Here is a 27,665-nt window from a genome sequence, read left to right as displayed (position 1 = left end):
AGAGAAAACACGATTCCAGTATTTCTACTTAAAATTTAACTGAATTGTTTCTAAGTATTTTGTTTTATTGTAATGATTAGAACTGCAGTTATTTATTGTTTGTCTGTAAAAGCAAAAGAAAAATAAATTAAAGCTAAATAGCAATATTTAAAATCTAAACAGCTACAAGAAAATATAATTTCAGTAATTATTTGTGAACTGTACTAGCAATTTCTGAATTGTTTCAAAGTAATTTTTTAACAGTTCGTGTTAGTTCAACGTTCATTAACTTATGCTATACAACTTTTATTTTAAAAACCAAAAGCACATGTTGAGAATAACATTAATTAAGTTTAATAAATGCTGTTGAATTATTGTTCATTGCTAGTTCATGTTAACTAATTTAGTTACTAAATGAAACCTTAATGTAAAGTGTCGCCCATTTTCATTAGACGTTTGGACTCTTTGGATTATAAATGTCAAACGCGTTCAGTGTTCATATCAACACAATGAGATTGAGGACGAGCGTCATCAGAAATATGAGGTAGAGAGACAGCAGAACAAAACTCCGTCTCTGTCACGATCAAAAACAAAAAGAAAACGCTCGTCCGTCCGTGTAAAGCACATCAGGCATTCATTCTTCAAAACATTCATCGGCACTGATAGGAAACACATTCATCTGAAACACTTCATGAACGGCTTCGAACCACTCCTGGACCTTCATCTTTGGGACGTTGTGAGTTTCACGGAGCAGGTCCGGACGGGAAGGGAAAGTTATTAGGAAAGGCTGTGCAAGTTTGTCAAAGCCAACAGAACGTCTGTGACTTCGTAAAGCTATTCAAACTCTCAAACCGTTGAGATTTTTGCCGCAAACATCCAGATCACTGAACTGATCCTGAGGAAAGACTGCAAACTATATTTATAGGCCTTGAAATCACATGCCACGCCCACTCACGTGACTGACAGGCCACGCCCACTCAGATGGCTGACAGGCCACGCCCACTCACATGAGTGACAGATCAGTTAAAGCGCTGTGAACTGAAGGTGGGAGGGAGATCTCGGAGGCATTTCGGCTGAATTTTGCGAGCAGATGCTCATGATGCATTTGTTTGAAAACGTCTCGCCATCGTTGGATTTTTCCGTCTCATCGTGAGAGAAGTGTCCAGAGTCTGCACCGCTGGTCTGCAAACTCTCCGACTCTCCGAGAGGAGAATAGACTCGCGACTGCTCGTCTTCGTAACGCAGAACCATCTTCCCCACTTCATAAAGTCCAGCGGGATCGTCCATCTGTCCAATATTAAATATTACAACGATTAGTAGTGCTGTCAAACGATTAATCGCATCCAAAATAAGTTTTTGTTTACACAATATATATGTGTGTGTACGGTGTATATTTATTATGTTTATATAAATACAAACTATATAAATATACAAAATATTTCCATGTATATATCTATATTCATATAATTTATATTATATTTTAATATTTTAAATGTATAAATGTAAACATTTTCTTAAAATATATACTTGCATGTGTGTGTGTGTTTATATACATAAGTACACAGACATATATATTATGTACACAAAAACTTTTATTTTGGAATGCGATTAATCGCGATTAATCATCACAAAAAAAATTTGATAGGGATTTCATAATCAGGGTTGTTCTACTTTACTAAAATGAAAAAAAAAAAACTTACATTTTTATTTAGTTGAACTTAAGTTAGTACTAAAATAACTAAAAATGAAAATTTATAAAAATGATCCAGACATTTAAATAAAAGAGAAACCAATAAATATGACGAAATGACTCAAAGTTTAACTAAAATTAAAATGAAAACTGGTAATAAAAATTTATAAAAACTTATAGACAATTTAAAGAAAAAAATTAATCATTATAATGAACAAACAACAGAATGACTAAAATGTTAAATAAAAGTTACAACTGGAAATAAAATTTAAATTATATATATATATATAAAAAAAACTCCCAACTTAATTACTAAATCTTTAAACTAGAATCTTTAAAATGAGGACTATAAGTGAAAACTATAACATTTATCTCAGTGATACTTAAATAAAAGTTTCACCTCGACTTCAGTCTAAGCTGAATGTTTTATTTTTTCCTCATTAATATTCTTTTTGATGAAAAATTTTTCAAGGGTCGATATCAGCAGCTAAAACTAAAACTATTAAACATTTTTGTTGCAATAGCGCTGAAATAAATTAAATGAAAAATATTATTTTTAATTATTATTTTTAACTTAAATATATACATATTATTTTATTTTCATTTATCTAGGAAATAAAAAAAACTAAAATGGAACTAAAACTGAAATAAAATAAATTAAACCTTAATAGTAATATTTAAAATAATAAAAAACAAAATTACAAAAAAATAACCAAATTAAACTGAAAACATTAAAGAGTTAAGCGTTTCATGTTGACTCGTAATGCAAATTTGACTTGGATACAGATACACAGAATTAAAACAATTGCTAAAAGCATTTATTTCTGTTACTCACCTTGCTTTTATTTCCAATAGACTTCTGATTATTATTAAACATGCTGCTCTTTTTCCGTTTGCTCTGACCGTCATTTATTATTGGTCCAGCGTGGTTTATCATTAAATTAGTTCCTCCCTGAAAACAAATTCGCATGTATTTTAAACCTCATTTTGTAAAAAAAAAAAAAATAATAAAGTTTTTAAATATTTAAATACTAACTTATGCCTAATCTCTGCATGTCATTTTATTGCACGTTGTTAAAAAATATAATAATAAACAGACTCTTACTTTGGCATCAATGAAGTGCGTCCTCATCATCGGCAGCAGAGCCTCTGAGTTCTCTGCCTGCTGCTGATTGGCTGATGATGCACCACTACGCATGACATCATTCCCAACCCGTCCAATCATCTTTGAGGAAGCTGACTTCCTGCTGAAAGAAAGCATCATTTTAGATCGTGGCTACAAGTCACTGACATCAGCCTCATTTATTTTCCATCTAGTTCTGTTGTCTATGCTGTGATAACTCCTTATATTAAAAAACCTAATCTAGATCAATCATCTCTCTCCAGTTTTCGACCCATTTCAAATCTCCCTTTTATTTCAAAGATTATGGAGAAAGCAGTTTTGGTACAATTACAAACTTTCCTGTTAAATAATTCAATTAATGAAGTTTTTCAATCTGGTTTTAAAGCTTTACATAGCACTGAGTCTGCTCTTTTAAGAGTTCTTAATGACATATATTTTATCACAGATTCTGGCAAACCATTGGCTCTGATCCTCTTGGAACTAAGTGCCGCTTTTGACTTAGTAGACCACAGCATTCTTCTGTCACGCTTGGAGTCTTGTGTAGGACTTCGGGGTTCTGTCTTACAGTGGTTTCGCTCTTATCTGTCAGATAGATGTTTTACTGTTCAGTTAGGTCAATATTCATCCTCTAATAAACCGCTTAATTGTGGTGTCCCCCAGGGATCAATCCTTGGGCCGGTGTTATTCTCTCTATATTTACTTCCTCTGGCCACTATCTTTAAAAAATATGGTGTCTCCTTTCATTTATATGCTGACGACACCCAACTTTACCTTCCCCTGCAATGCAATAATGATTCTTCTCTTCAGCCACTGTTAGACTGCCTGAATGATCTTAAAGCATGGCTTTCCCTCAATTTTCTTCATTTAAATGAAAACAAAACTGAGTTTATTCTGTTCGGCCCCAAGGAAAACTGCGATTTTGACCTTGACCTCGGCCCTCTCACCCCTTATAACTCAAAGTGTGTTAGGAATTTGGGCTTCTTATTTGATTCAAATTTAAAATTTGATAAACAGATTTCTGCTGTAGTCAAGTCATGTTTTTACCAACTTCGCCTTCTCAGTAAAGTAAAATCCATTCTTTCAAGAAATAACTTAGAAATAGCCATTCATGCCTTCATTACCTGTAGGCTTGATTACTGCAACTCATTGTACTATGGCAGTACCCAGGCATCTATCTCCCGCCTACAGCTAGTTCAGAACGCAGCCGCTAGATTGCTTGCTGGGAAGCGTAAGTTTGACCCTTATAACACCTGTTTTAATGTCCCTTCACTGGCTACCAGTCAAGTACAGGATTGAGTTTAAAATTTTATTATTTGTTTACAAAGCTTTGAATAACCTGGCACCGCAATATTTAACTGAACTTTTGGTTCCTTATACACCATCTAGAAACCTGAGATCCAGTGACCATGGCCTCCTAACAGTCCCTAAAGTAAAACTAAAAAAACGTGGCGATCGATCTTTTGCTGCCGCAGGCCCGAAGCTATGGAATAGCCTTCCGATGTTTATTAGGCATGCCCCGTCTATCTACATTTTTAAAACTCAGCTAAAGACTCATTTATTCTCCATGGCTTTTAACACTATATAGCTATTTTCAGCTATATTATTACTGCTCGCTTGTTCTTTTTTTGTATTATATATGCATGCTGTATCTGTTTTATTTGTTCTACTGTGTTTCTTTGATTGCTTGTGAAGCACTTTGGTCAACCTTGGTTGTGTTTTAAATGTGCTATATAAATAAATGATTGATTGATTGATTGATATGCTTCGGCTCACCGTGTTGTGCTCTTGGTGAGGAGGATGAAGATGCAGAGGATGATGATGGACAGAGCGATGCACACGCCAGCGATGATGCCGCTCATGGACTTCTCATCTATGTGGTACAGGCCGGCTATAAACGCTGCAGAAATGGTATATTACTTGATTAAACATTTATTAATTAATAATAATTTTTATTAATTATTTATTTATTAATTAATTTGAGTTTTAATGCAGTATTAAATAGGTCTGAGTATTATTGTGGTCACATGAAGATATGAAACGATAGGTTTAAAGGGGACCTTTAAAGTTCAGCTACAAGTCAATTCACTTTTTTCTTAGTTAAGTAAGAAACATGGGTTGAAGCTCTTAATTCTGAACTCTCAAAGTGCACTAGATAGAATATTTTTTTTTTATATATGTTGCACTATATACTGTGTCACGAGTTTCTGATATCATTACATCCCTAATACTTTTGTAAAAAAAGTAATGCATGGCTTGTGCTCAGGTCTGATGTGTGAGGTGTACCTGTTTTCTTGGCGTGACTGTGGTGTGTTTTCCTGGTGAGCCGCAGTTCTACGGTGCTGGAGAAGGGGCCGTCTCCCGCCTGATTAGAGGCCGAGATCTTCACCAGGTAAACACTTCCCGACTCCAGCTTCTCCAGAAGAGCCATCGTGTTTGTGCCTGAAACCCAGCGAGAGATGAAATCAGCTGACACATGAATACCTCTCAACATCAACTCTGAGCTGATGCACTTTCATTTTGCAGCTCTATACCTCTACTGCATGACAACAGTTCATAGCTCATTATTTGGAACTTTGGGAAAAACATCTAAAAATGAAGTTGATAATTGAATGATATATTAAAATTTTATAAAATATTATAACTATAGGCAAGTCCACAACACACATACCCTCTGCATGTTACACACACAGTTACACACAAACATGCCAAATATTACAAATTAAAGGATTACAATATAACATATTAATATTGTGTACGCTACATAAACACCTAATGAAAAAATGATAAATAATAGAATTAAAAATGGCTACAAAGTAATAGAATGGAAAAATAAATTCTACATGTAGTCATTGTATGAAGCAGAATAGACCAGGCACGCCGACAGTTTTTCTCATAGATAAACTAGCAAAAGTGGATTCGGACATGTGCACATGTGCCTTGTGCTTAAAATATGGCCCTTAGATTCAGCTTTCTGTCATCTACTTTCAAATCCCAGTCTTTAAAGGCATTTCATAGCCAAAGCTCTCAGTTCACAGGTACAGCCTGCTGACTGCATTTGACTTCAGTGATTGCCAGTTGAAAAGCAGAGAGGGAATAACATGGCTCTGAAAAACAGTGGACTAACCATTACAATAGGCAAGATGTATGAAACAAAACGAAAAAAAATATATATAGCAAAATTACATTTTGATAAAAGGAAACTAAACCTTAAAGCAGAAAAAAAAACCTCCATGACATGGACAATTAATTTTTGTAAATTCCCTTACTCAAATTCCTGGAATAGACCTTTGGAAAATCCAGAAATGCCACGATATTCCAGAAATTCTACAATATTCCAGAAATTCCATGACATTCCAGAAATACTACGATATTCCATAAATACCACAATATTTCAGAAATACCATGATATTCCAAAAATACTACAATATTCCAGAAATTCTACAATATTCCAGAGATTCCATGACATTCCAGAAATACCTCGATATTCCAGAAATTCTACAATATTCCAGAAATACCACGATATTCCAGAAATACCACGATATTACAGAAATACCATGGTATTCCGGAAATACCAAGATATTACAGAAATACAATGACATTCCAGCAACACCACAACATTACAGAAATTCCACGATATTCCAGAAATTCCTTGCCTCGTTGGACCCTGCTCACCTTCTCTCTGAAGGACCTTCCACTCTCCAGCGAGCCAGAAGCTCTGCGAGGCGTACAGGACGGTGTAGTGTGTGATGGACAGGTCCGGCTGATCCGGCTGCTTCCAGGACACCAGCGCTGTGTCCTCCTCAATCAGACTCACTCGGACGGACCGCGGCGGAGACGACGGGGCTGCCGGGAAAAAAGCATCCAGGGCTCAATCTCAAATCCGATTACTCCCACAGTCTTCACTTTTCTCTGTTTTTACAAACTTACAATATCAACAAATAAATCTGCCAGTTTGGACTACGGTTATAATAGTCACATAAAACCAAAACCATCAAAAACATATGCTTTACTTGAAATAAAAAATAAATAAACTTGAACTGAAATAGCTGCCAAGACAACATTTCCTAATTTTATTTAGTTTAACTTTATAATTTATACTAAAATAACTAAAGCTGTGAATTGATTTGATGTTACTTTGAACAAAATAAATGTTAACTGAAATAAAATAAAATATAAACATTTATTTTATTTCAGATTGTTGCCTCCATTTCTTATTTTTCTGCACTTAAATACCTCAAACTAAAATAAAAATCAATAAAAGTTATATATACAAAGAAATGCTAATAAAAATGACAAAACATAGAAAAACGACTAAAACCTTTACTAAAATTATGGTGACAGTCTTTAATTGTTTGCTACCTTGTTTTTACAATATGTAAATAATATGTAAATACATAAAATGTAAATACTACACTACTAGTCGGGATCAGGAATATTAGAGTTAAAACCATTAAAATAAATAAATAAATAAATAAATAAACTGAAATAAAAATTAAATACTAAAAAAACAAGACAAAACTAATAAAATGTCAAAAACACACAAAAAATTGACTGAAACTCTAAATCAAATCTTAAAATTAAAAATGAAATGAGAATATGTATAAACACTGTAATAATATCTGAGTGTGGCGGTACCTTCCAGAAGGGTCCTGTGATAGATGGAGGCGCTCCAGGGACTGGACATCTGATCCAAATGAAGACGCACTGCAAACTCATAACGTGTGTTCGGCCGGAGACCCATCACCGTTACGGTCTGCTCAGAGCTGAAGAGAGAGAACACAAATATGAGACCATGCCCCACAAAACCAGTCATAAAGGTCAATTTGTTAAAACTGAGATTGTGTCCATTTGTCTGAGATACAACTATTTGAAAACCTGAATCTGAGGGAGCAAAAAAATATAAATATTGAGAAAATCACCTTTAAAGTTGTTCAAATGAAGTTCTTAGCAATGCATATTACTAATCAAAAATTAAGTTGATACATTTACGAAAGGAAATTTACAAAATATCTTCATGGAACATGATCTTTACTAAATATATCCTAATGGTTTTTGGCATAAAAGAATAATCAATAATTTTGACCCATACAATGTTTTTTTGGCTATTGCTACAAATAAACCTGTGATACTTAAGAGTGCTTTGACATTTACATTTAGTCATTAAGCAACACTTTTATCCAAAGCAACTTACAAATGAGGACAACAGAAGCAATAAAAACCAACAAAAGAGTGCAAGTGCTATGACAAGACTCAGTTAGCCCAACCCAGTACACATAAGCAAGGTTTTTTTTATACATACATACATACATACATACATACATATATATATATATAGACACACACACACACACACATACACACTGACACATACACACACAGACACACAGACACACAGACACACAGACACACACACACAGACACACAGACACACAGACACACACACACACACACACACACACACACAGACACACAGACACACACACACACACACACACACAAACACACACACAATTCAACACACACACACATACAAAGAGAACATGTAGATAAAATATAAAAAGAATATAGAAAGCTAGTGTTAAGCCCTGTTTCTTTCCTTTTATCTTTCTTTCCTTGTTTCATTCCTTCCTTTTTTCTGTCTTTTTCAAATTTTTTGTAAATTCCATGACTTTCAAATTTCTGGAATTCCAGAAAATCCATGATATTCCAGAAATACTACGATATTACGGAAAAACCACAATATTTCAGAAATACCACGACATTCCAGAAATACTACGATATTCCAGAAATACTACGATATTCCGGAAAAACCACAATATTTCAGAAATACCACGACATTCCAGAAATACTACGATATTCCAAAAATACTACGATATTCCGGAAAAACCACAATATTTCAGAAATACCACGACATTCCAGAAATTCTACGATATTCCGGAAAAACCACAATATTTCAGAAATACCACGACATTCCAGAAATACTACGATATTCCGGAAAAACCACAATATTTCAGAAATACCACAACATTCCAGAAATTCTACGATATTCCAGAAATACTATGATATTCCAGAAATACCACAATATTACAGAAATACCAGAAAGTCTGTAGTGATGAAGGTCACTCACGTTTGGACGTAGCGCACGGCCGTGGCGTCGGAGGGACTCACGGGCCCGTAGCGGATGGAGTAACTGACCGGTTTCCCAGAACTGAAGGCAGGACGACCCCAGCTCAGACTGACCTCTGAGGAGCTGTCCGCTGTAGCGTGGATGTGGTCAGGAGACGGCAGGGCAGCCAGACGCCGGTGCGGTGCAGCTGACAGACACAGAGAAACATCCAAGCTTTAGCTTACAAGACAACCGCTTCAAACAGCTCGAAATCTGAGGATTTACACCGGTGACGATAGCTTATCCTTGAGAACAGAGGTGCACAGAGGTTTCACTTTACTTAAAATCTAAATAACAACAATATACTTAAATTTGAACTGAGGTTTTTTTACTTAATTGCATGTTAACTATAAAAGTTTGTAACACGTTAATGAAAATGTAAACATTTACATATATATATATATATATATATATATATATATATAGTTGTAAGTAGCTGAACTTGAAAGTGCTGCTGGATGTAATGCAAAAATGACATGCAACTTGTGTTTAATACAAATATATTTAAATACATGATATGCAAGTCTCAATAGAAATGACAGAGTAATATTTTTGACTATACAAATACATTTTTCCAAATACAAACACTCACAAATTCTATTTATTCTGTATACAAAATTTTAGTTTATAAAACATAAAACAAGAAAAAAAATGGGTCAGTTAAATGTAAATCAATATTATTTTTCTGACCCTGTTTTCGTTTTAAGCATAAACTTTAAGAGTTTTGATACATTATATCAGAAATTGGTACTTAATATCTCAAGTCATTTTGTGTCTCAAGTTAAATGTATGTTGATTCAAGATATTTCACTGAATAACAAGATTAAAATAAGTAAAAACATATTTAAAAACACTTTAATGTCATTTCTATTTAAACTTGTACTTCATGTATTTAAATGCATCTTTAAATGTACATATAAAACATATTAACTTTAAATATAGTATCAAATACAGATAAAATCATAATTAAGTACTTACATTGTGCTCAAGTAAGTAAACTCTTCAAAAACCACAACAAAAGCCCAAATGATTTAAAATGAAAGTATCTCTCTTGAAATGCACTTAAGTGGCCTTAATATGCCACTGAAATATATCTACAAGCATAATTTCAACACAATGAAACCGCTCTTTATCACAAAGGTATATATCAGTATTTGTTAGCTTGTCATTCTATGTTTTCAGTGCTAACACTGAATATTGGTTTGAAGTGTTTCTAGTGAAATATGGATGTGCAAATCCCACAGATGAAGCAGAGTTCAGGTTTTGAGTGTTTTTTAACTCTTACATGGACACCCTGGTGTGTTGACCGTTTGATGGGCCTGATAGCCGTCTCCATTAGCACTGAACGCTAGCAGCTTCACATGGTACTTCACTCTGGGGTCTGCAAAACAACATCGATACGATATTAGCACTTCATGCTAACAGTATTTTATAGTACTAGTACCAACACCTCATATAAGCTATATGTTGTATAAAATTACACACAATGTCTTAAGTCAAAGTAAATGACTTAAACTGAGGTATTAGCACTGAATGCTAACAGTTTATCATGGTACTTTACTCTGGAATCTATAGGACAACATAAATCATATAATACACAATAAAATAAAATAAATAAAGTACCTCAAATAATCAATTTCTTTTTCTTAATTTAGCAAAATTTCACAAAACACCACACAAAACGACTGACGTTTAGTTTATTAAATTTGCTGAAATTTTACATGATGCATATAGAGATAAAACTATATGGTTGACATTATATAATGAGCTCTGAAAGCTAACATGGTACTTCAGACATGTCTGAGAATTTTTTTTATAATAATAGGCCTTATTCATGATAAAAATGTACTTTTGACATAATAACATAATTAAAGTGCCATTCGCTGTGCCCATTTAAACAGATTTGTAATGAGCAGTGCATCACAAAGACACTAGGTGGCGCTGTGTCTCAGAGAAATAAGCACACATGGGTCATTTAATTTATGCAAATTATGCTTTTTCTGTCTAGTGTGTAACACCAAACTCACAGAAACACATATTTCATTTATTTCAATAAAAACGTCAACCATTATGTTGCAGAATCACGTGAAAGCATGCAAATGTTGATCCGATGTGTGCATTTTCAACTGGAATTTGTTTTCAGAAAAGTTAATGCATTGCTAAATCACTGTTTATACATCTAGATCAAATTGAAACTGAAACTAATTTTCCATGATGATTTTTTATTTTTATTTTTTTAATGGAGGGTTAAAGATCTACTGTATATGACAATCCTTATCAAATCTTTCAAAATGAATTAAAATATTAAATTTAAATAATTGTAAATGCTCTAAGAAATATTCTAAGAAAATTTAAATTATTATATTATAAATTATTAATAAAAATAAATTATTAGTTTCACAGTAAAATATTAGAAAGATACAATATTTATATCTTATGGAAATCCTAATCAAACTACTTACAAATGTTCTTGAAAATTTAAGTATTAAGTGAATTAAGATCTAATTTGAATTTAAAGTATTAAACATGTTCAAAGAAAATTAGAAAATGTATTTCCCAGTAAATAAAAATAAAAATAGGTAAAACGTTACCATTTAATGAAATTAATCATAAATATTCTAAAAATATTTAGTTTTAGGTAAATTAAGCTTTTATTGTTATTTTAAAAATGTGATATTTTCTAAGAAAATTAGGAAATGTATTTAAATCCCTGTTGTATGTATGTTTCCTATGTTTTCTAAAGATAATAAGATAATGTATTAATTTTCCAATACAAAAGGTAAAATGTTCTATATCTTAATCAAACTACTAATATTTTTTGTTTTCCCCATTACAAATTATCCATTGTATGCAACAAAATGTGAAAATTTATTTATTTTAAAAATGTATATATTATTTTTTGAGAAAATCAATATGTAAATTCTAGTGAAATTAAATTATTTAATTATTTATTTAATTATTTTATTCTTAATTTAAAATATTAAATTATTTCAGACAGTTTCCCTCCTTCAGGAGACTGAACTCGAGCTTGCTCTTTGGTCACTTCTGCCCAGTTCAGTTCAATCCCAGAATGCTTTGTTTGTGGTGAGTGTCCAGCTGTAGGGTGACGGGGGGGAGGGTCGCTCTCACGGGCCTCTGGACGACCTTAAACCCAAACACAATAGACGGGGCATGGAGAATTCTGGGAAAGCTGGAGGGAGACATCTGGGCCGTGACCTCTGACCTCTGAGGGGAAACTGCGTGACACGTACAAAGCGGACGGACAGGGCGACCGTGCAGAAGTGATCAGTTTGAGGTTTCCACACAGGTATTCTCAACATAATAATCATTTCTCAAATGCATTGAGGCTGATTCCTCATTTTAAATCAATCAAATGTACAAGTCCAGTTGTTTAAAACAGGCAATTTAGAATTTATGAAACCTTACTCCCATTACCAAATAAAAACAAAAGTATATTTCGATTTCTTTTTGCACAATTCTGTATTTTTCCCTCATAATTCAGATTTGACAAAAAAGTCTGAAATGCAAAATATAAACTTGCAGAAGAAAAAGTCTTATTTACTTGATATAAACTTGCCGCCCATAATCGGAAAAAAATTGATTTTTGATTTGATTTTTTTTTAAAGAACATCTATTTTTCATGGGTTTTCTACTAAATATTTCATAATTTGCATTATATTAACCCTCTACAATACGGAGCTGCCATTATGGCAACAATTACTTTCTACTTATTCCCTTAAAAAATACAATATATTGCATTATGGTAATTAAAAGGGCTGACCTTAAGGCAATCACTAATGTGCTGTTTTCAAGTCAAAGGACATACGAATGTTCCTCCAAAACACCCTCACATGGAGGACACCTGCTGAAGTGCTCCACAAGTTCCTCTGTTAACCTCATTTCTGAACACCTCTTCCTAAAGAGGATTTTTTTGCATCCTCTTTGGTTAGTAAATTACATATTTCTATTCACAATTCAACAGTGTCTAGAAAGTAACTGTAAATTGAGAAAATATCAATGTTAGCATATAGCAACGCTGTAGTAATGTATTTCCCCAATAGAATATTTTATAGATAGTGACATCAATAATATGATTGCAGTTATTTATTAAGTGTTTTTAGTTGTATAGTTGTATTGTTGTAAATCTTTTGGGAAATATTTTACGTAGAAATATAGCAGAATTGGCTCTTTGTTGTGAAGACAATGAGGATGAGTTGGCCTTCAGTGACTTACGATGGTGTGCACACATGTTTATATGTGTCTGTATGTGTGTGTTGCAGATTTTTAAGGAAATTAAGATTGAATGCATCAATAAAAAAAAAAATCATTTTTAATTTGTATAATTGAAGCTATTTCATGTAACAAAAACGTATAAAGAAAAGAATGTATGAATAGAAGAACATAATGCATGCCACAGTGGGTTAAGCTATGCATGTGTTAACGGAGAGCTGCATGTGTGTGTCACTCACTGAGGCCTGTGATGGAGTGCTGGTGGTCATGGGGGGGCAGCTGGAGAACCGAGTCCTCTGATTGGCCGTCTGGGTGAAAGGACAGCTTGTATCCCTGGAGCACAGCGTCGCTGGGAGCCGGATACCAGCGGACCATCACTGAGGTGCAGTTCACAGGTTCAAGCTCAAGGTTTGGGGCGGGAGGCACTGAGGGCACGAACAGACACATTACAACCACCTCTGTACAGATTTTCTGTATGTTTTCTGAGGACAAGCTGACAGACAGGTAAAAATGACTAGTAATAGTGATGATTTAATAACTTTCAAACACCACTAATAAATCAGCACTGCGACAAGCCCACACCATACATTAATGGCTAGAAAAAAAAGTGCATTTAACATTCATAACATGACTTATTTTGGAGTGAAATGTGGATTTTAAATTATAAAATTAAATTAAACTTACCGTACATTAAATATTAAATTATATTAATATTAAAGCTAAATCTTATTTTCCCTGCCTAGATGACATTGACTTCATCAGCAGCCTGAAATTTATAACATTGCATAATAAATAAACTTGCCTTGTCATGCATTGATGAATCATGCACAACAACAAAAAATATACATTTAAGCAAGAATAAAAAGTTTGTAAAATACATTTATATACTTTTTTTTTTCTAAATGAAGCTTTTAATACTACTGCTACATTGTGGATTTTAAATTGTAATATTAAATAACTTTAATAATAATAAAGTTAATCCTATTTTCCCTGTCTAGACATTGAAATTATTTTACAAAATTATAAAAAAAAAACACACACAAAAAACATTTTAAATCCATAATGTATCATATCTGCTATTTTTGTTTTCTTTGAACCTTTTATGATTATTTAGGAAACCAATTTGAATTATTTGCATGATTTGTGATATAAATAAATAAAAACATTATATAATAAATAGGGATGCACAATATTATCGGAATTGGCCGATAATGGCTTTAAATGAAAATATCATATCGGACCGATATGAAAAAAATGATGCCGATATGTCTTGCCAATAAGGGCAATATATTAACTTAAATATATAACTTATAAGAGGAATATATTAACAACATTTTGGCTAATGGTAATTGGATTCAGTGTTTTGCATCGCTTCATTTAAAGTGAAAATGCATGTACAGAATGACACATTTGCAGTGAAAAATGCAGTGATTAGGGCAGTAGAGTCAAGGATAGATAAAAACCATCAGTTTCAACACAACATCTCAACCAGTGACATTCAATCATCAATTCAAGTCAGTTTTAATTATTAAGGCTTTGATAAGTTCCTTATAAGATCCTTCCAACCACTCAAACTCAAACAAAGCCACCTTGCCTCATAACGCCCATATTCAACCCCAAAACTTTCTATTTTCAACCAGACATTCACTCTCAAATCGCTATTAGTGTGTCTAAGATCCGGTAGAGCCAATATCCATCAGAAAAGGCTGAAAGAGAAAATAAAGCCCATTTTGGGGACCAGTCAACTTCGTCTTTCTGAAACAGGTCTATTCTTAAGGCTGCCTAATGCGCTCCCTTTATGACCCGAAACTGAGAAACTGAGCCGTCCCTCAACTCCTAACTGACAGCCGGGGTCAAGGGTCATTGAGTAACAAACAGAATGCAGGAACAAAGCCTAATGCATCTGTCACGGTCTGAGCTGCCCAGTTCAGCGGCTTACAGAGACTGTCGGAGCTTTTCTGAAAGCAGCGTTAAATAAAACTCAATTTCTTCTGAAGAGAGTGGTGAGTTGATCATGCATCTTGATCATGCATAGATGCTGCTATGCATTTGCCAGAGTATTCTAGATCGCTACATATGCTACATTCTTAAAAATAAAGGTTCTTTATTGGCATCGATGATCCAAGGAAGAGTTTTTAACTGCTATGGAACCTTTTCATTCCACCAAAAGATTCTTTACGGTGCAAAACTTCTTCAAACTAAGAAAAAGATCTTAAAATTCTTTCCCTGCCATTGACAACATATTCCGTAATCTATTACATAATGCTATTATATAATTGCGCCATAGACAAGTTATTCCTGTTTTCACTGTTATAAGGTAGGGGGCGCTGTTGAGGATCTTCTGAAATGGAGCAGCTCTTCCGGATTCAAAAGAAAGAGAAGAAGATGCATAAACCTAAAGGAGAGGATTGAAGTTGTATGGAGTCCCGCAGATGACATGCGGACAAAGATATAATTTCACAAATTACAATATCTTTTTTTTATTTTTTTTACTCATTTTAGTAAATTTGTGGCAACTGTACTAGTATGTTTCCTTGTTCCAATTGATAAAAACTAGAGGAAGTAGTAAGATGATGTAGCTGTGATTTACTAAACCAAGGGAACTAATTAGTACGACTTGGCCACGTTTTACTAAAATGAGGGAATGAATTAGTGTGAAATTGTCGCGATTTACTAAAACTGGCAACAAATTAGTACAGCATGTCGCAATTTACTAAAACAAGGAAACAAATTAGTATCATGGCGTGGACACAATTTACTAAAACGAGGGAATAATTAGTATGATGTGGCCTAATATATACTATACTAATTTGATCCCTAATTTGTAAATTGTGGCCAAGCCATACTAATTTACTAAATTTAGGAAATTAATTATTACAATGTAGCTATGATTTACTAAAACAGGGGAACGTGTTCTTTACCTAATATCCTAATGATTCACATATTTGTAGCAATAGCCAACAGTACATTGATTGGGACAAAATTATCGTATTTTTCTTTTATGCCAAAAATCAGTAGGATATTAAGCAAAGATCATGTTCCATGAAGATATTGTGTAAGTTTCCTACCGTAAATATATAAAAACTTAATGTTTGATTAGTAATATGCACCGCTAAGAACTTCATCTGGACAACTTTAAAGATGATTTTCTCAATATTTAGATTTTTTTGCTCCCTCAGATTTTGAAATAGTTGCATCTTCGCCAAATATTGTCCTCCTAACAAACCAGACATCAATGGAGAGATGATTTATCGACCCCTTGGTTTTGTGGTCCAGGGTCACATTTACTTCTTCGCTGCAAAAACCCTCGTTTTTTTTGAGGGTGTAGTATCATAAAACCAATGGTTATGAGCCAAATGAAGGTAGACGTGCTGTCAGCCTCTCACCTGTGGCGGTGGATGTTTTGGGCGTGCGATGGGAGTTCCAGGCAGACGGCTGGCTCCAGCCCACTCGGGTCGACGCAGACATTCGGATCAAATAGATGGTGTCGGGCTGAAGACCCTGCAGAAGGTACTGGGTGCAGTTCTCACTCGGGACGGGCAGCTCGACAGAGATTACCTGCTCGTCCGTGGCCGTACGGTAGGACAGACGGTACGCAGATACACGTCCACGGCTGAGTTTGGGAGGAAGCGGTTGCCAGGACACCAGGATGTCCGTCGGACTGCGACTCGTCAGGCTCAACTCAGGGGTACGGAGGGGCACTAGGGATCAAAAACACATTTGACGGGAAAGTGTTCTGGGAAATCTAACTTTTGGAAATCATCTAAAACTATGTTTCACAATCTTTTTTCTGCCATGGCACAGTTTCCAATTTTAGTTATTTTTCCAATAACTAAACAATGCATCGTCAGAATTGGTATATTGACTTTATATATGATTAGATGATTAGGCGCATTACGTTTTCATCAATATACATGTTATAAAGTTAATATGGGTGTTGTTGTTTAATAAATTTGGTCAAAATCTCCTAAAACGCCATGCACAGGATATTTAAAATGAAGAAAATTGATTTCAAATAATAACGAAATATAATAGAGATCATTTTATTTGATCATTTTACAGGACAACCTGGCACACTGGTTAGGAAACACTGGTCTAAAAGTCCACAGACTCACCATCCTCCAGCGTGTGCTGCGTGACCTGCTCTGACATGCGACTGGCACCCATCGGCATGTAGGCAACGATATAAAACGTGTAGTTTCGCGCTGGTTCCAGATCGTCCACGATGTGGTTGGTCGTGTCATTCCCGATCACGGCCTGATACTCTTCATTGTTCAGTCCTGCGAGTATAGACTCTATCAGTCAATCAGATTTCTCCAAAATACTGCCGACAACTGAGATCTCACACTTTGATTGGGGTCAAGTTAGATTACAGGTTTGAGTTTTATCTCGAGGGCAAACTGAATCAATAGAAACCAGACACAACCATGTAGTTCTGAACATGCTTTAACCACAATAGCAATGTTTCCTGAAAAGAAAATCAGACCAAAAGTTGAAGGGTATCCTCTGTTTGTTTTAATCCTTTTTCTCATGTCTCTAAGGACTCTGTTAATACAGAACAGAGACACAATCCTGCAAGAAAAATCCCTTCATTCCTGTTCTGAGGGCTTCCGAACACAAAGCCAATGATTTATATCAAAAATCAAGTGAAGGCAGGTGAGTGCGAGCTAAAGGGGCGGGATTTAAGGCAGGGCTTGGTTCTAAGCATCGGTTGTTGATTGGATGTTAAGACGTGGGCGTGGCACTCAACAGTGGATGTGGGCGAGTGTGAGCTTGAAGGGGAGGAGCTTATGGCGGTAAATTGGCTCTATGCATCTGTTGTTGACTGGATGTTGGAATGTGGGCGTGGCATCCAAAAGTGGACGCTGATTAGCATACGCTTGAAGGGGCGGGGTTTAAGGCATAATTTGGTTCTATCCATCTGTAGTTGATCGGATGTTGAGATGCGGTTGTAGCACTTAAAAATGGAGGAAGATCTGAATGTGAGCAGCTTGCAGTAGACAGGGTGATTAAATGGAGGTAAAAAAATAAAATAAAACATATGCATGTATTAATTATTCATATTAAGATCTACAACATGCATTTAGACTTGAGATGACTTTCAGCTGCAAAATTTCCTCTGTCAACCAGTATCTGGTTGAAGGAAGATAAGAACTGGACATAATCAGCTGGGAACCCTGCTTACCCTCAGACTTCATGTAGTGTATAGAGTAGGCGATGACTTTATCTGCATTGTACTGCGGTCTCTCCCACGCGAGTAAGATGGCTGAGCTTGAGATGGTTTCAGCATGGATGTTGCGCGGTGCGCTGGGACGGTCCTCCGAAAGCACCACGATGAGACGGGACGTGGACACAACCGAGCCTTGGGAGTTCTCCGCTTGGCACTGGTAAAAGGCATCGTCTTCAGGAATAATCTGGGTTATCACCAGTTTACTGGTACACGATGAAGGGACATATGTCAGTATTATACAGATTATGACATTTGGTATTTGATAGGTATTTGTCTGTACGTACTTGTTGTACATCTTGGTGCGTCCATTGGAGTGGATCACCTGACCGTTCTTAAACCAGGTGATTCGGGGAACAGGTGTCCCTTCGACCTGACAGCTGAAGCGGGCCGTACCAGCTCTGGGTCGGGTCTGACTCTCGGGTTTCTCTACTAGAGTCGGAGCAACTGCAAGCAAATGAGTGAAAATGCAGTGAGAACAAAGATCATCAGGATATTAAGTAAAGATCATGTTCCATGAAGATATTTTGTAAATCTCCAACCATAAATATATCAAAACGTAATTTTTGATTAGTAAAATGCATTGCTAAGATCTTCATTTGGACAACTTTAAAGATGATTTTTTCAGAATTCTTATATTTTTGCATCTTCAGATTCCAGATAGTTGCATCTCCGCCAAATATTGTCCTCCTAACAAACCATACTTCAATGGAGAGCGTAATTATTAATCAGATGATGTATAAGTCTCAATTTCAAAAACTTGACCCTAATGACATATCATTATAGTTATCACTGTAGTTATGTTTATTGGTGCAAATATAGTATTGTTCTTCGTGTGAATGGTAAAATAGTTAGTATCATTAATGTTATCAATCTTGGTGTAAATATTAATATAGTTATTGTTCTTGGTGTAAATGCCTACTATAGTTATCATAAAAGTTTTCATTCTTGATGTGAACGCTTATACAGTTATCATTATTGCTCTTAATCAGTAATATAGATTTCAATATAATATGCCAGTGTTACTATTCTTAATGTGAATGATAATATAGCTATCGGTAAAGTTATCTATCTTCGCGCGTGTGAAACGAGCAGCAGGGAAAAAGGTACTTTTAGATGTTTAATTACTATTTGGAGCATTGGGATCACTAGATGAGGGCTCAAAGTGGTCATCAGATGCCCATTTTCCAGAGTTTGATATGATTTTTTATAGTCTTTGGTTAAAATTTCTCAATGGTAGTGTAAAACAACACCTTTTTACCCTGTCAAAGACAGCTCTGTTTACAGCAAGCCACTTTGTTGCATGTCCCTTTAAATGCTAATGAGCTCTGCTTGCCCCGCCTCTCTGAGAAACTGGAAACTTTAGCTGCATTTATCGTGAAACTTGCTAACTAGCACATTATAAGGAAAAATGCAAAAAAAATAAACATATACTCACTTCATCTGTAGATGAAGCTGGATAACGAATGATTTGCGTGACCATAGATTGCGTGGTGCATTCCCGTAATAAACAAATGTAATCCACTACATACATTTATAAAGTGAATTTTGCATGCAATTATTTTTTTTTGTCTTTAGCTCCAAATTAGACTGTGCACAATCTGACTGCTTTTGCCAGCACAGGTCACAAATAATCATAGGTGTGAATGTTAATATAGTTGTTGTAAAGAGCCCTTCAGAAGTGTTTATGATGCATCCGTCCAGCAGACATCTCTTACCGAGTACGGTGAGGTTTCCGGGCGCTGTGCTGTAGTTGCGTGTTCCCGGCGTCGTCGCCCGACACAGGTACGTGCCGCTGTGATGAGCTTTAACAGCAGAGATGATCAGGTTCCCGTTTCCCAGCACTCTGGCTCCTGACACATCTATGGGTTTAGAGTCGGCCCGGCTCCAGGACACAAGCGGCCGAGGGTTTCCCTCCGCCAAACACTCCAGAACCACAGACTGATGAAGCGCGGCGCTGATGTTCTGCGGTCCTGCTATGATGAGTGGCTTCATGAGAGGCCTCGGACCTGATGCTGCACAGAGAACAGAGGAGATGCAATGCCAAGCTACTGCTTCCTTTATTTCAGAACTAGATCTGATAATGATCAGCGTTCATCCTCGCACAAACACAGACCTGGGATGATGCTCAGCTCGGCCTCTTGGCTCCTGACTCGACTGGCCAGGTTTGTGGCTAAGCATCGGTAATTGCCAGCATCCCTCATTGTCACATCATGGATCTGTAGCACTCCATTTGGCAAAACTGTGATTCTGAAACAAGCACATTTGCAGTTATACACATTAGTGTGAACTACTGTCATTTATTTAGCATATTGTGTTTTTTTATTTGCACACCTGTCTGTTTCCAGAGGGAGAGATCTTTGGTTAAGTTCCCAGCTGATAACGGCTGATCCACTGACAGCGCAGGAGAATCTGGCCACTGAGCCCAGCCTGACTTCAGCAGAGACCGGCTGGGTAATGAACATCAGCTCATCTGTTCAGGTCAGTGGAAGACAGAGAAGTCATTAACCAAGATTTGCATGTTTAAAATCAACACTGCATCCTTTTATGTGTCCATAATGTGAAATTTCAGAGTGAAGAAAAGAGATATAAATGATTCACAACAGGGTTATTATAGTTAAATAAACCTGTTTTAAAAAAAATGTAAAAGAATAATCTAAAAATGAAAATCTATGAAAATCGTATTTCACCTATTTGCAGGAGAAACATTTCTAATGTTCATTTAGTTTACATTGAGGTATTAAAATGAGCAAAAATAAAACTGAAATGAAATTAATAAAAACTATATAGACACACATTTAGAGAAAAAACATTTAAATGACAAAAGCACTCAACAGATACTAACACTAACAGAAATTAAAATGAAAACAGAAAATATATTAATAAAAATCAAATTGAAAATATGAATGAAACCTATAAGAGTGATACTAAAATAAACCATTTTATTACCATATATATATATATAAACCTAAAATAAAACAAGATAACAATTTTTACCTATTTTACTTCAGCTAGTTTACAAGTCAACATTTATAATTTTCATTTAGTTTAACTTGATGTATAAATAAAACTATATATAAATATATATAAATGACTAAAATTTAAACAGAAAAAAAAGTCTGTATCTTAATGATACTAAAACAACACTGGCCCACAATTATGTATGAATCAAATAGAGCCAATGTAGAATTTAATATAGATCTAACTTTGTATTATATTTATCGTTTATTAGCAGTTTTTTGGACAAACATCAACAGCAAATAATAAAAGTTCTTGGCTTTCCTTCAAAATCAATATAAATCGCTTTAAAACGAATCACTTTACGGACACAGACGAATCCACCATAATCAATAATGAGGTCTGAAAGATAAGAGTAAACACAAGACGATCCTCTCTACTTCCTCTATCAGTACATATTAAACACACATTTGAATGCATTCTCAGCAGCCAGCGAGAAACTTTCACCAATAAACTCTAGGGTTAAATGCATGAAATCAGACATGAAATGATTTCCCATTTAGCTCTAATCTTACAGCATAGAGCACTGAGACGGATCTTCTCTGTGATTGGTTGTCTGTTTAGAGCCAGAGTGCACAGTAGCCAATAATAAACAGCTGCTCTAATCAATGAATCAATGGCCCAATGACAGTGAAGAACGACTTTTATAGATCAGTGAGAATCAATAACACTCATCTGAAACGAGTGTGTCAATATGCAATAAACAGGCTCTTCATGAAGACATGTAAAGTGTAAAACAAGGTTTGAAACACCTGAATGAATGAAGCGAGCTGCACATATCAACACACAGGTGATGGACCAATCACACGGTTTCTTCATTTTCACAACAGGAGCACTTTCCCACATTTTTAAAAACAAAAAACACCAGCCCCTCACTTTACCCATAAGCCACTGTGTTTCCTCCCCCTCGAGTCTAGCCAGAAGGCTCTGAAGGTAATCAATGAAAAGTCACTCGTGTTCAAACAGAGACCAGGGAAATTAAAGAGCTCCTAAATTTACATGTGAGGATTAATAACCACTAACTGTCAATCAAATAGCAAACGTAGTGTTCAAACGGCTCAAAATGAGCTTTACACACTCGTGAACTAACATTTATTCTGCACAGAAACAAAACAAAACCACAGGAAAATCCTAAAAAATGAATAAACAAACACCATTAATTGTTAATCAAATATTGTGCTTGTATTGATCAAAATGGCCTTGCTCGTGAATAAATTAAACATTTATTCTGCACAGAAAAACACACACAAAATAATAAAGAATTTAGAATAAAATAATTATTGCTCTTCCTCTGTAGTGTCATGATTCAAAAATAATTTTACTTACTCGTGAACAGATGTAACATTTATTTTACAATTTAAAAAAAAAAAAAAAAAAATTTTTTTATATATAAATAAATAAAATTAATAACCATTGACTAAATAAAAATAATAAAAATGAATTGTTTTCCTTTATAGTGATATGGCTTAGAAATTACTTTACTTACTTATGAACAAACATTTATTTTGTACAGAAAAAAAAGAAACAATCCTAAAAAAACTAAAAAAAAAAAAAAACCCTGAATAAATGACAGGAAAAGTCCTTAAAAAAGAAAAATGAATTACCACTAAACCGACAATCTGCTGTTCTCTCATGGTAAATAAAACACAGAAAAAAAGAAAAAAATTTCCAGTACAAATATCTAAACATCCTTGAATAAATAATACAAGCAAAATGACTTAAAATATGAACCCCACTGGCACATATTTGCTCTTATTTTAAGCATAAAATGTGATTATCAAGTTAAGATATCTGTACTGGAAAATCAGACAGAAAAAGAAAATCATTTCTGCAGTGTATTACTTAGTTCACTTAAATACACACACCTTCAGTAGCTTTGTTTTTCAAGTAATATTGAGTGTTTTTTCTAAAGATGCTATCTTCAGAGGTTAAGCTACACGGGTTACACAGCTGTTCAGAGACTGAAGGAGATCAGTGTGTGGAGAAAGCCGTGAAATCAACACACAGAAGTAATGAAAAGAGAAAATACCAAACCCTCAGTATTAAATCAGCCCTCTTTAGTGTGTGTGTGTCTGGTCAGCCGGGTTGTAAAATCCAGATCAATGCCTAGGTCAAACAGCACAAAGGTTTCCTGCCAAAGGTCAGAGGTCAGTCAAGTCCGTCTGTCCTCCCAAATCCAGTCCGAGACTCTGATTAAATGTGTTCAGGAGATTTTTATGCCATTTACACAAGGACTCTAATAATGCTGTTAAAATACCAACAAAACCGTTCATTTCCAGCCCTGGAAAGACAAATCTAACATTTAACTTTGAGAAATGAGGATTATAGACGATACATGGAACTATACGGGTGAATATTAACCTGTCAATAAATTATATTTCATCCAGAGGTTCATTTATTTAATTATTTCTGCATTTAACATCATTTGATTACGGAGTATGATTATTATAAATGCATCACAATAGCAAGGATTTAGAGGGAAATGTGTTTAATTTGTATTAAAATAGCATCACGAGCTCGTTTTCTTGTGCATGTTTTCATTACATTTACATATGTTAGACTACATTGTGTTTTATATTAGCATCATGGAGATACTATTATACTTTTTATATTTTTTATACTTTCATTTTAATTTGTATTTTTAATGTCGATGTAGTTTTATTTATTTATTTAAGCTGTTTTAGTACATTTATTATTATAGAATTAGTTTTAAGTTGATCTTAGATCAATCAAATTAAATGTTATTGTGGTTTTATTTAACTATAATAAAACTGATTGTATTTATATGCAACTTTGATGTGTTTTTAAATTGTTTTTTCTTCTGACTTTTAACTTGTACTTCACTTGAACTTGATCTTAAATAAATGCATTAATTCATGTGAGAGAGAGAAACTGAGATCTCAGATCGAGCGAGCAACACAATCATGTTGAAAACACTGAATGGAGCTCATGCATCAGTCAGGCCAGAATAAAGCCTGTGACCTCTGACCTCTCCCAGCGGCCTCTGGACAGACGGCCAGTGAGGCCAACCCTTAACCCTTCACACGCTGGCTTACGAAGGGTATAGAGTTGCTTATTTGGTTTAGCAGACTTTGCACAATTATAAATCAGACACATAGTTAGCAATGATTATATTATTAGTGTCCCACAGCCCATGCAAATAACAGTATCTAACCTGGAGAGCAGATATTTTATTTTAACAGTTACTGGTTTATGTTGGATATTGTATTTTATTATTTAGTGGTTTATGCTTGTAATAACAACGATCATTTCAAAATAATAATGCTGATTAATCGCACTGGCTGATATATTAGACCATCTAATAATATCTATTAATGATATAACACACACATACACATATTATATTATATTACTACCAGATGTTGCTGATTAATTGAAATTCAATTGGATTTTAAATATAATAATACCTGATTAACTGCATTTCCCAGTAGTGCTGCTGCAATACAGATATTATATTTTTATTAATATTCTGAATGGATTTTTTATTGTTTTGTATTTTCTGTTTTCGTTACAATTTTTGATTCTATTAATTTAATTTAAGTTTTAGTAATTTTGTTTACATTTTTACGTATGTCTATATAGTTTTTATGAATTTTTATTTTAGACTTAGTTTTAGTTATTTAAGTACACCAAGTTAAACTACATAAAAATTAGAAATGCTACCTTTGCTGCCTAAATTCATTTTTGATATTTTATTTTATTATTATTTATAATAAACTTTTAATATAGCTTTATATTTTTGTATGATTTTATTTTATATTTTTAAACATGGCTGGAGCGTATGGAGCAGCATTCAGCTGAGCTGGAGCGGCTCTGGTCTCTTTGTGAAGGTCAGGCCTGAGCCAGTTCAATAGCCACAGCTGTTTCTCTGTGCACAGGTTCACGGCTGAACAAACGTCCCCCATCAGAGGGCAGCCGGGGCCACACGGGACAAAAGACACGGGCCAATAGCCTTTAACAGATTCCTGTGAGGAACTGACCAGGAAACAATCGCATTGCCAATGACGCAGCTGCATGACGGAGCATGAAATCTGCTGGTGCATGAGTCCATTTTCAGCTCTTTCGCTGAAGATTATTCAATATTTTACCTCTACATAAGATCTTAAGACTTTCTATTATAGCCATCTAGAGAAAGAAACAACATATAACAACTGATACATAGCATCAATGCGATTCATTTCTAATTCAAAGGTGTACACGTATAAGGCCTGTATTGAACACGTGGCATTTTTCAACATTTCTACGTTGATTTTGGGAGAAAGATCAGCGGAATTTGGGATTTAAAAAGATAAATGTTTTATTTGATGTCATTTTATTGAATTAGAATTAATTATTTTTCAATATGGAAATTGTTTATTTTTTTATTATTTAATATTTTACCCTTTTATAATGCATTAAAACTTTCTATTATAGCCGTCTAGTGACAGAAACATAATACAACTATAGTTGAATCACTCATATTGAATTCAGATCTTTACATGCATAAGGCCCAGACTAAACTTATGGCTTTTTTCTACATCAATTTTCATAATCAGCAGAATTTGGCATTTAAACATGCTTAAACATGACTTTTTCAAAGTCGAACATAGATTTTTGGAGCGAGTTAAGTCTTTCTACTTCATAATTTCACATTTAATTCAATGTTACTTGCCAGTTCTTTGTAATTTGTGAAATTTGCTAGCAATTTCTGAGTGAAAATTACACTTATGTTAAGATTGTGTGACATCAATTGATCATTAAGTCTAATTATGAAATGCATTCACACACTTAGAATTTGGTGTGCAACATATTATTTATTATTTAAACTAGGGCTCGTGTTCTTGAAACTAGATCTAATATCTTAATTGTTTCTTCTGGTTTTGGGCTTGTCGTGCATGTTTTTGTCATACGTACTGGAGATGGTGAGACGTGATCTTTGGCTGAGGATGGCTCCGTATCTGTTGTGTGCCAGACACTGGTAGAAGCCCTCGTCTGATCGCTCTGAGCTGGAGATGCAGAGCGAACCGTTGGACAAGACCTGTGACCGGCCTCTCTGGAGAAGCTGGACGCCGTTCTTCCTCCATCGCACGCTGATGGGAGACTCACCTTGAGCCTGACAGTCCAAAATAACTCGCTCTCCGTGAGACGCCGCCACATCCTCAGGCTCGACGGTGAACGACAGCTCACTGAAGCTGAACACACCTGCAGAAGAGGAGAGGAGAAACTAAACGTTATCAAACAATGCAACATACTGGTCAAGATCTAATCTCTTTAGTCACGGTCAGCTGGGAGAGAGAGAGGAATCATCCGGCCATCGAATGCATTCTCATTCTGATGACTTTGGGCCGTGTGTTGCTGTTAAGAAGCCGTTTATACCTGATCTGACCCTTGAAATGGATTCTGCTGTTGCATCTTAGTGAGGTTGATTCAGTCATATTGTTTACAACTGGTTGGATTCATGACACCCACTAAAATAAAATAAAATATAATAAAATAAATACTGGCTTAAACACTTTTAAAAAAGTGTGGTTTTATTATTGTTATATTATTATTATTTATTTATTCATTTATTTGCAATAAATATATGCAAAAATAAAATAAAATAAAAATATTATTCGAATCATTCAGTGTATAATAAAATAAATACTGGCTAAATCACGAAAAAAGTGTGTTTTTATTATTATTATTTTATTATTTAGAGGTGCCCTCTCAAAAAAAGAAAAAAAGAAAATACTAATAGTATTTGAAACATTCAGGGTGTAATAAAATAAAAATACTGACTAACTTACTTTTAAAATTTTTATATTTTAAAATTAAAAATATAATAATATTTACTTGTATCCAAACTCAAACACTATCGAAAATGCTCAAATTCTGATAATATATTCACTCAGCACTTCAGTTCCCATCCAAATAATCTCACAATAATTTAAAACACATTGATAATCCAATCTGCATGTGGTTTAGCGACAGTTAACGATCCTCGTTCAGACTCTCTCGGACGCAACCTGGAGACCTCCAGCCTTTACGCACGAGATTCCTGTCAAAATATACGTAGACATAACACGTCTTACCTGGAAACGACAAGACCCAGAGTAAAATCAGCAAACGCTGATATGTTTTCCAATCCACGGACCCCATTTATCGACGATTCACGGTCATTCCGTGCGTAAAATCCGCGCGCGTCCGGAGCGCGTCATGACTCTCCGGAGATCCGCTCACTGACTGAAGC

The 27,665-nt window shown here is 34.8% G+C and overlaps 1 protein-coding gene across 2 annotated transcripts; it reads right to left on the bottom strand.

The window, feature by feature from the left end:
- On the bottom strand, nucleotides 1–27,665 carry prtgb (protogenin homolog b (Gallus gallus)). 2 transcript variants are annotated; one of them, XM_059536356.1, is made up of 19 exons: nucleotides 27,508–27,665; nucleotides 26,348–26,635; nucleotides 20,750–20,888; nucleotides 20,532–20,665; nucleotides 20,134–20,430; nucleotides 18,703–18,862; nucleotides 18,374–18,621; nucleotides 17,304–17,468; nucleotides 16,575–16,889; nucleotides 13,428–13,613; nucleotides 10,244–10,339; nucleotides 8,920–9,106; nucleotides 7,428–7,555; nucleotides 6,465–6,635; nucleotides 5,076–5,231; nucleotides 4,566–4,689; nucleotides 2,775–2,916; nucleotides 2,505–2,621; nucleotides 1–1,266 (listed from the first exon to the last, which is right to left on the bottom strand). In XM_059536356.1, exons 1-19 carry the CDS (start codon nucleotides 27,572–27,574, stop codon nucleotides 1,003–1,005), a joined length of 3,384 nt encoding a protein of 1,127 aa, XP_059392339.1. In that variant the 5' UTR covers nucleotides 27,575–27,665; the 3' UTR covers nucleotides 1–1,002. The 2 variants fall into 2 exon arrangements, with proteins under 2 accessions (XP_059392339.1, XP_059392340.1); XM_059536357.1 differs by having other exon boundaries at nucleotides 2,775–2,913.

The sequence above is a fragment of the Carassius carassius genome, chromosome 43 (genome assembly GCF_963082965.1).
Source record: "Carassius carassius chromosome 43, fCarCar2.1, whole genome shotgun sequence".
NCBI lineage: Eukaryota > Metazoa > Chordata > Actinopteri > Cypriniformes > Cyprinidae > Carassius > Carassius carassius.
This window is presented reverse-complemented; position numbering and strand designations above follow the sequence as displayed.

Bases quoted from the DNA above. Each gene is read 5' to 3' on its own strand.
- prtgb (XM_059536356.1), bottom strand. From the start codon at position 27,574: ATGGGGTCCGTGGATTGGAAAACATATCAGCGTTTGCTGATTTTACTC. The intron at 26,636-27,507 runs GTAAGACGTGTT...CCTCTTCTGCAG, and splicing joins CTGGGTCTTGTCGTTTCCAG to GTGTGTTCAGCTTCAGTGAG. The intron at 9,107-10,243 runs GTAAGAGTTAAA...TGTGTCTGTCAG, and splicing joins CAACACACCAGGGTGTCCAT to CTGCACCGCACCGGCGTCTG.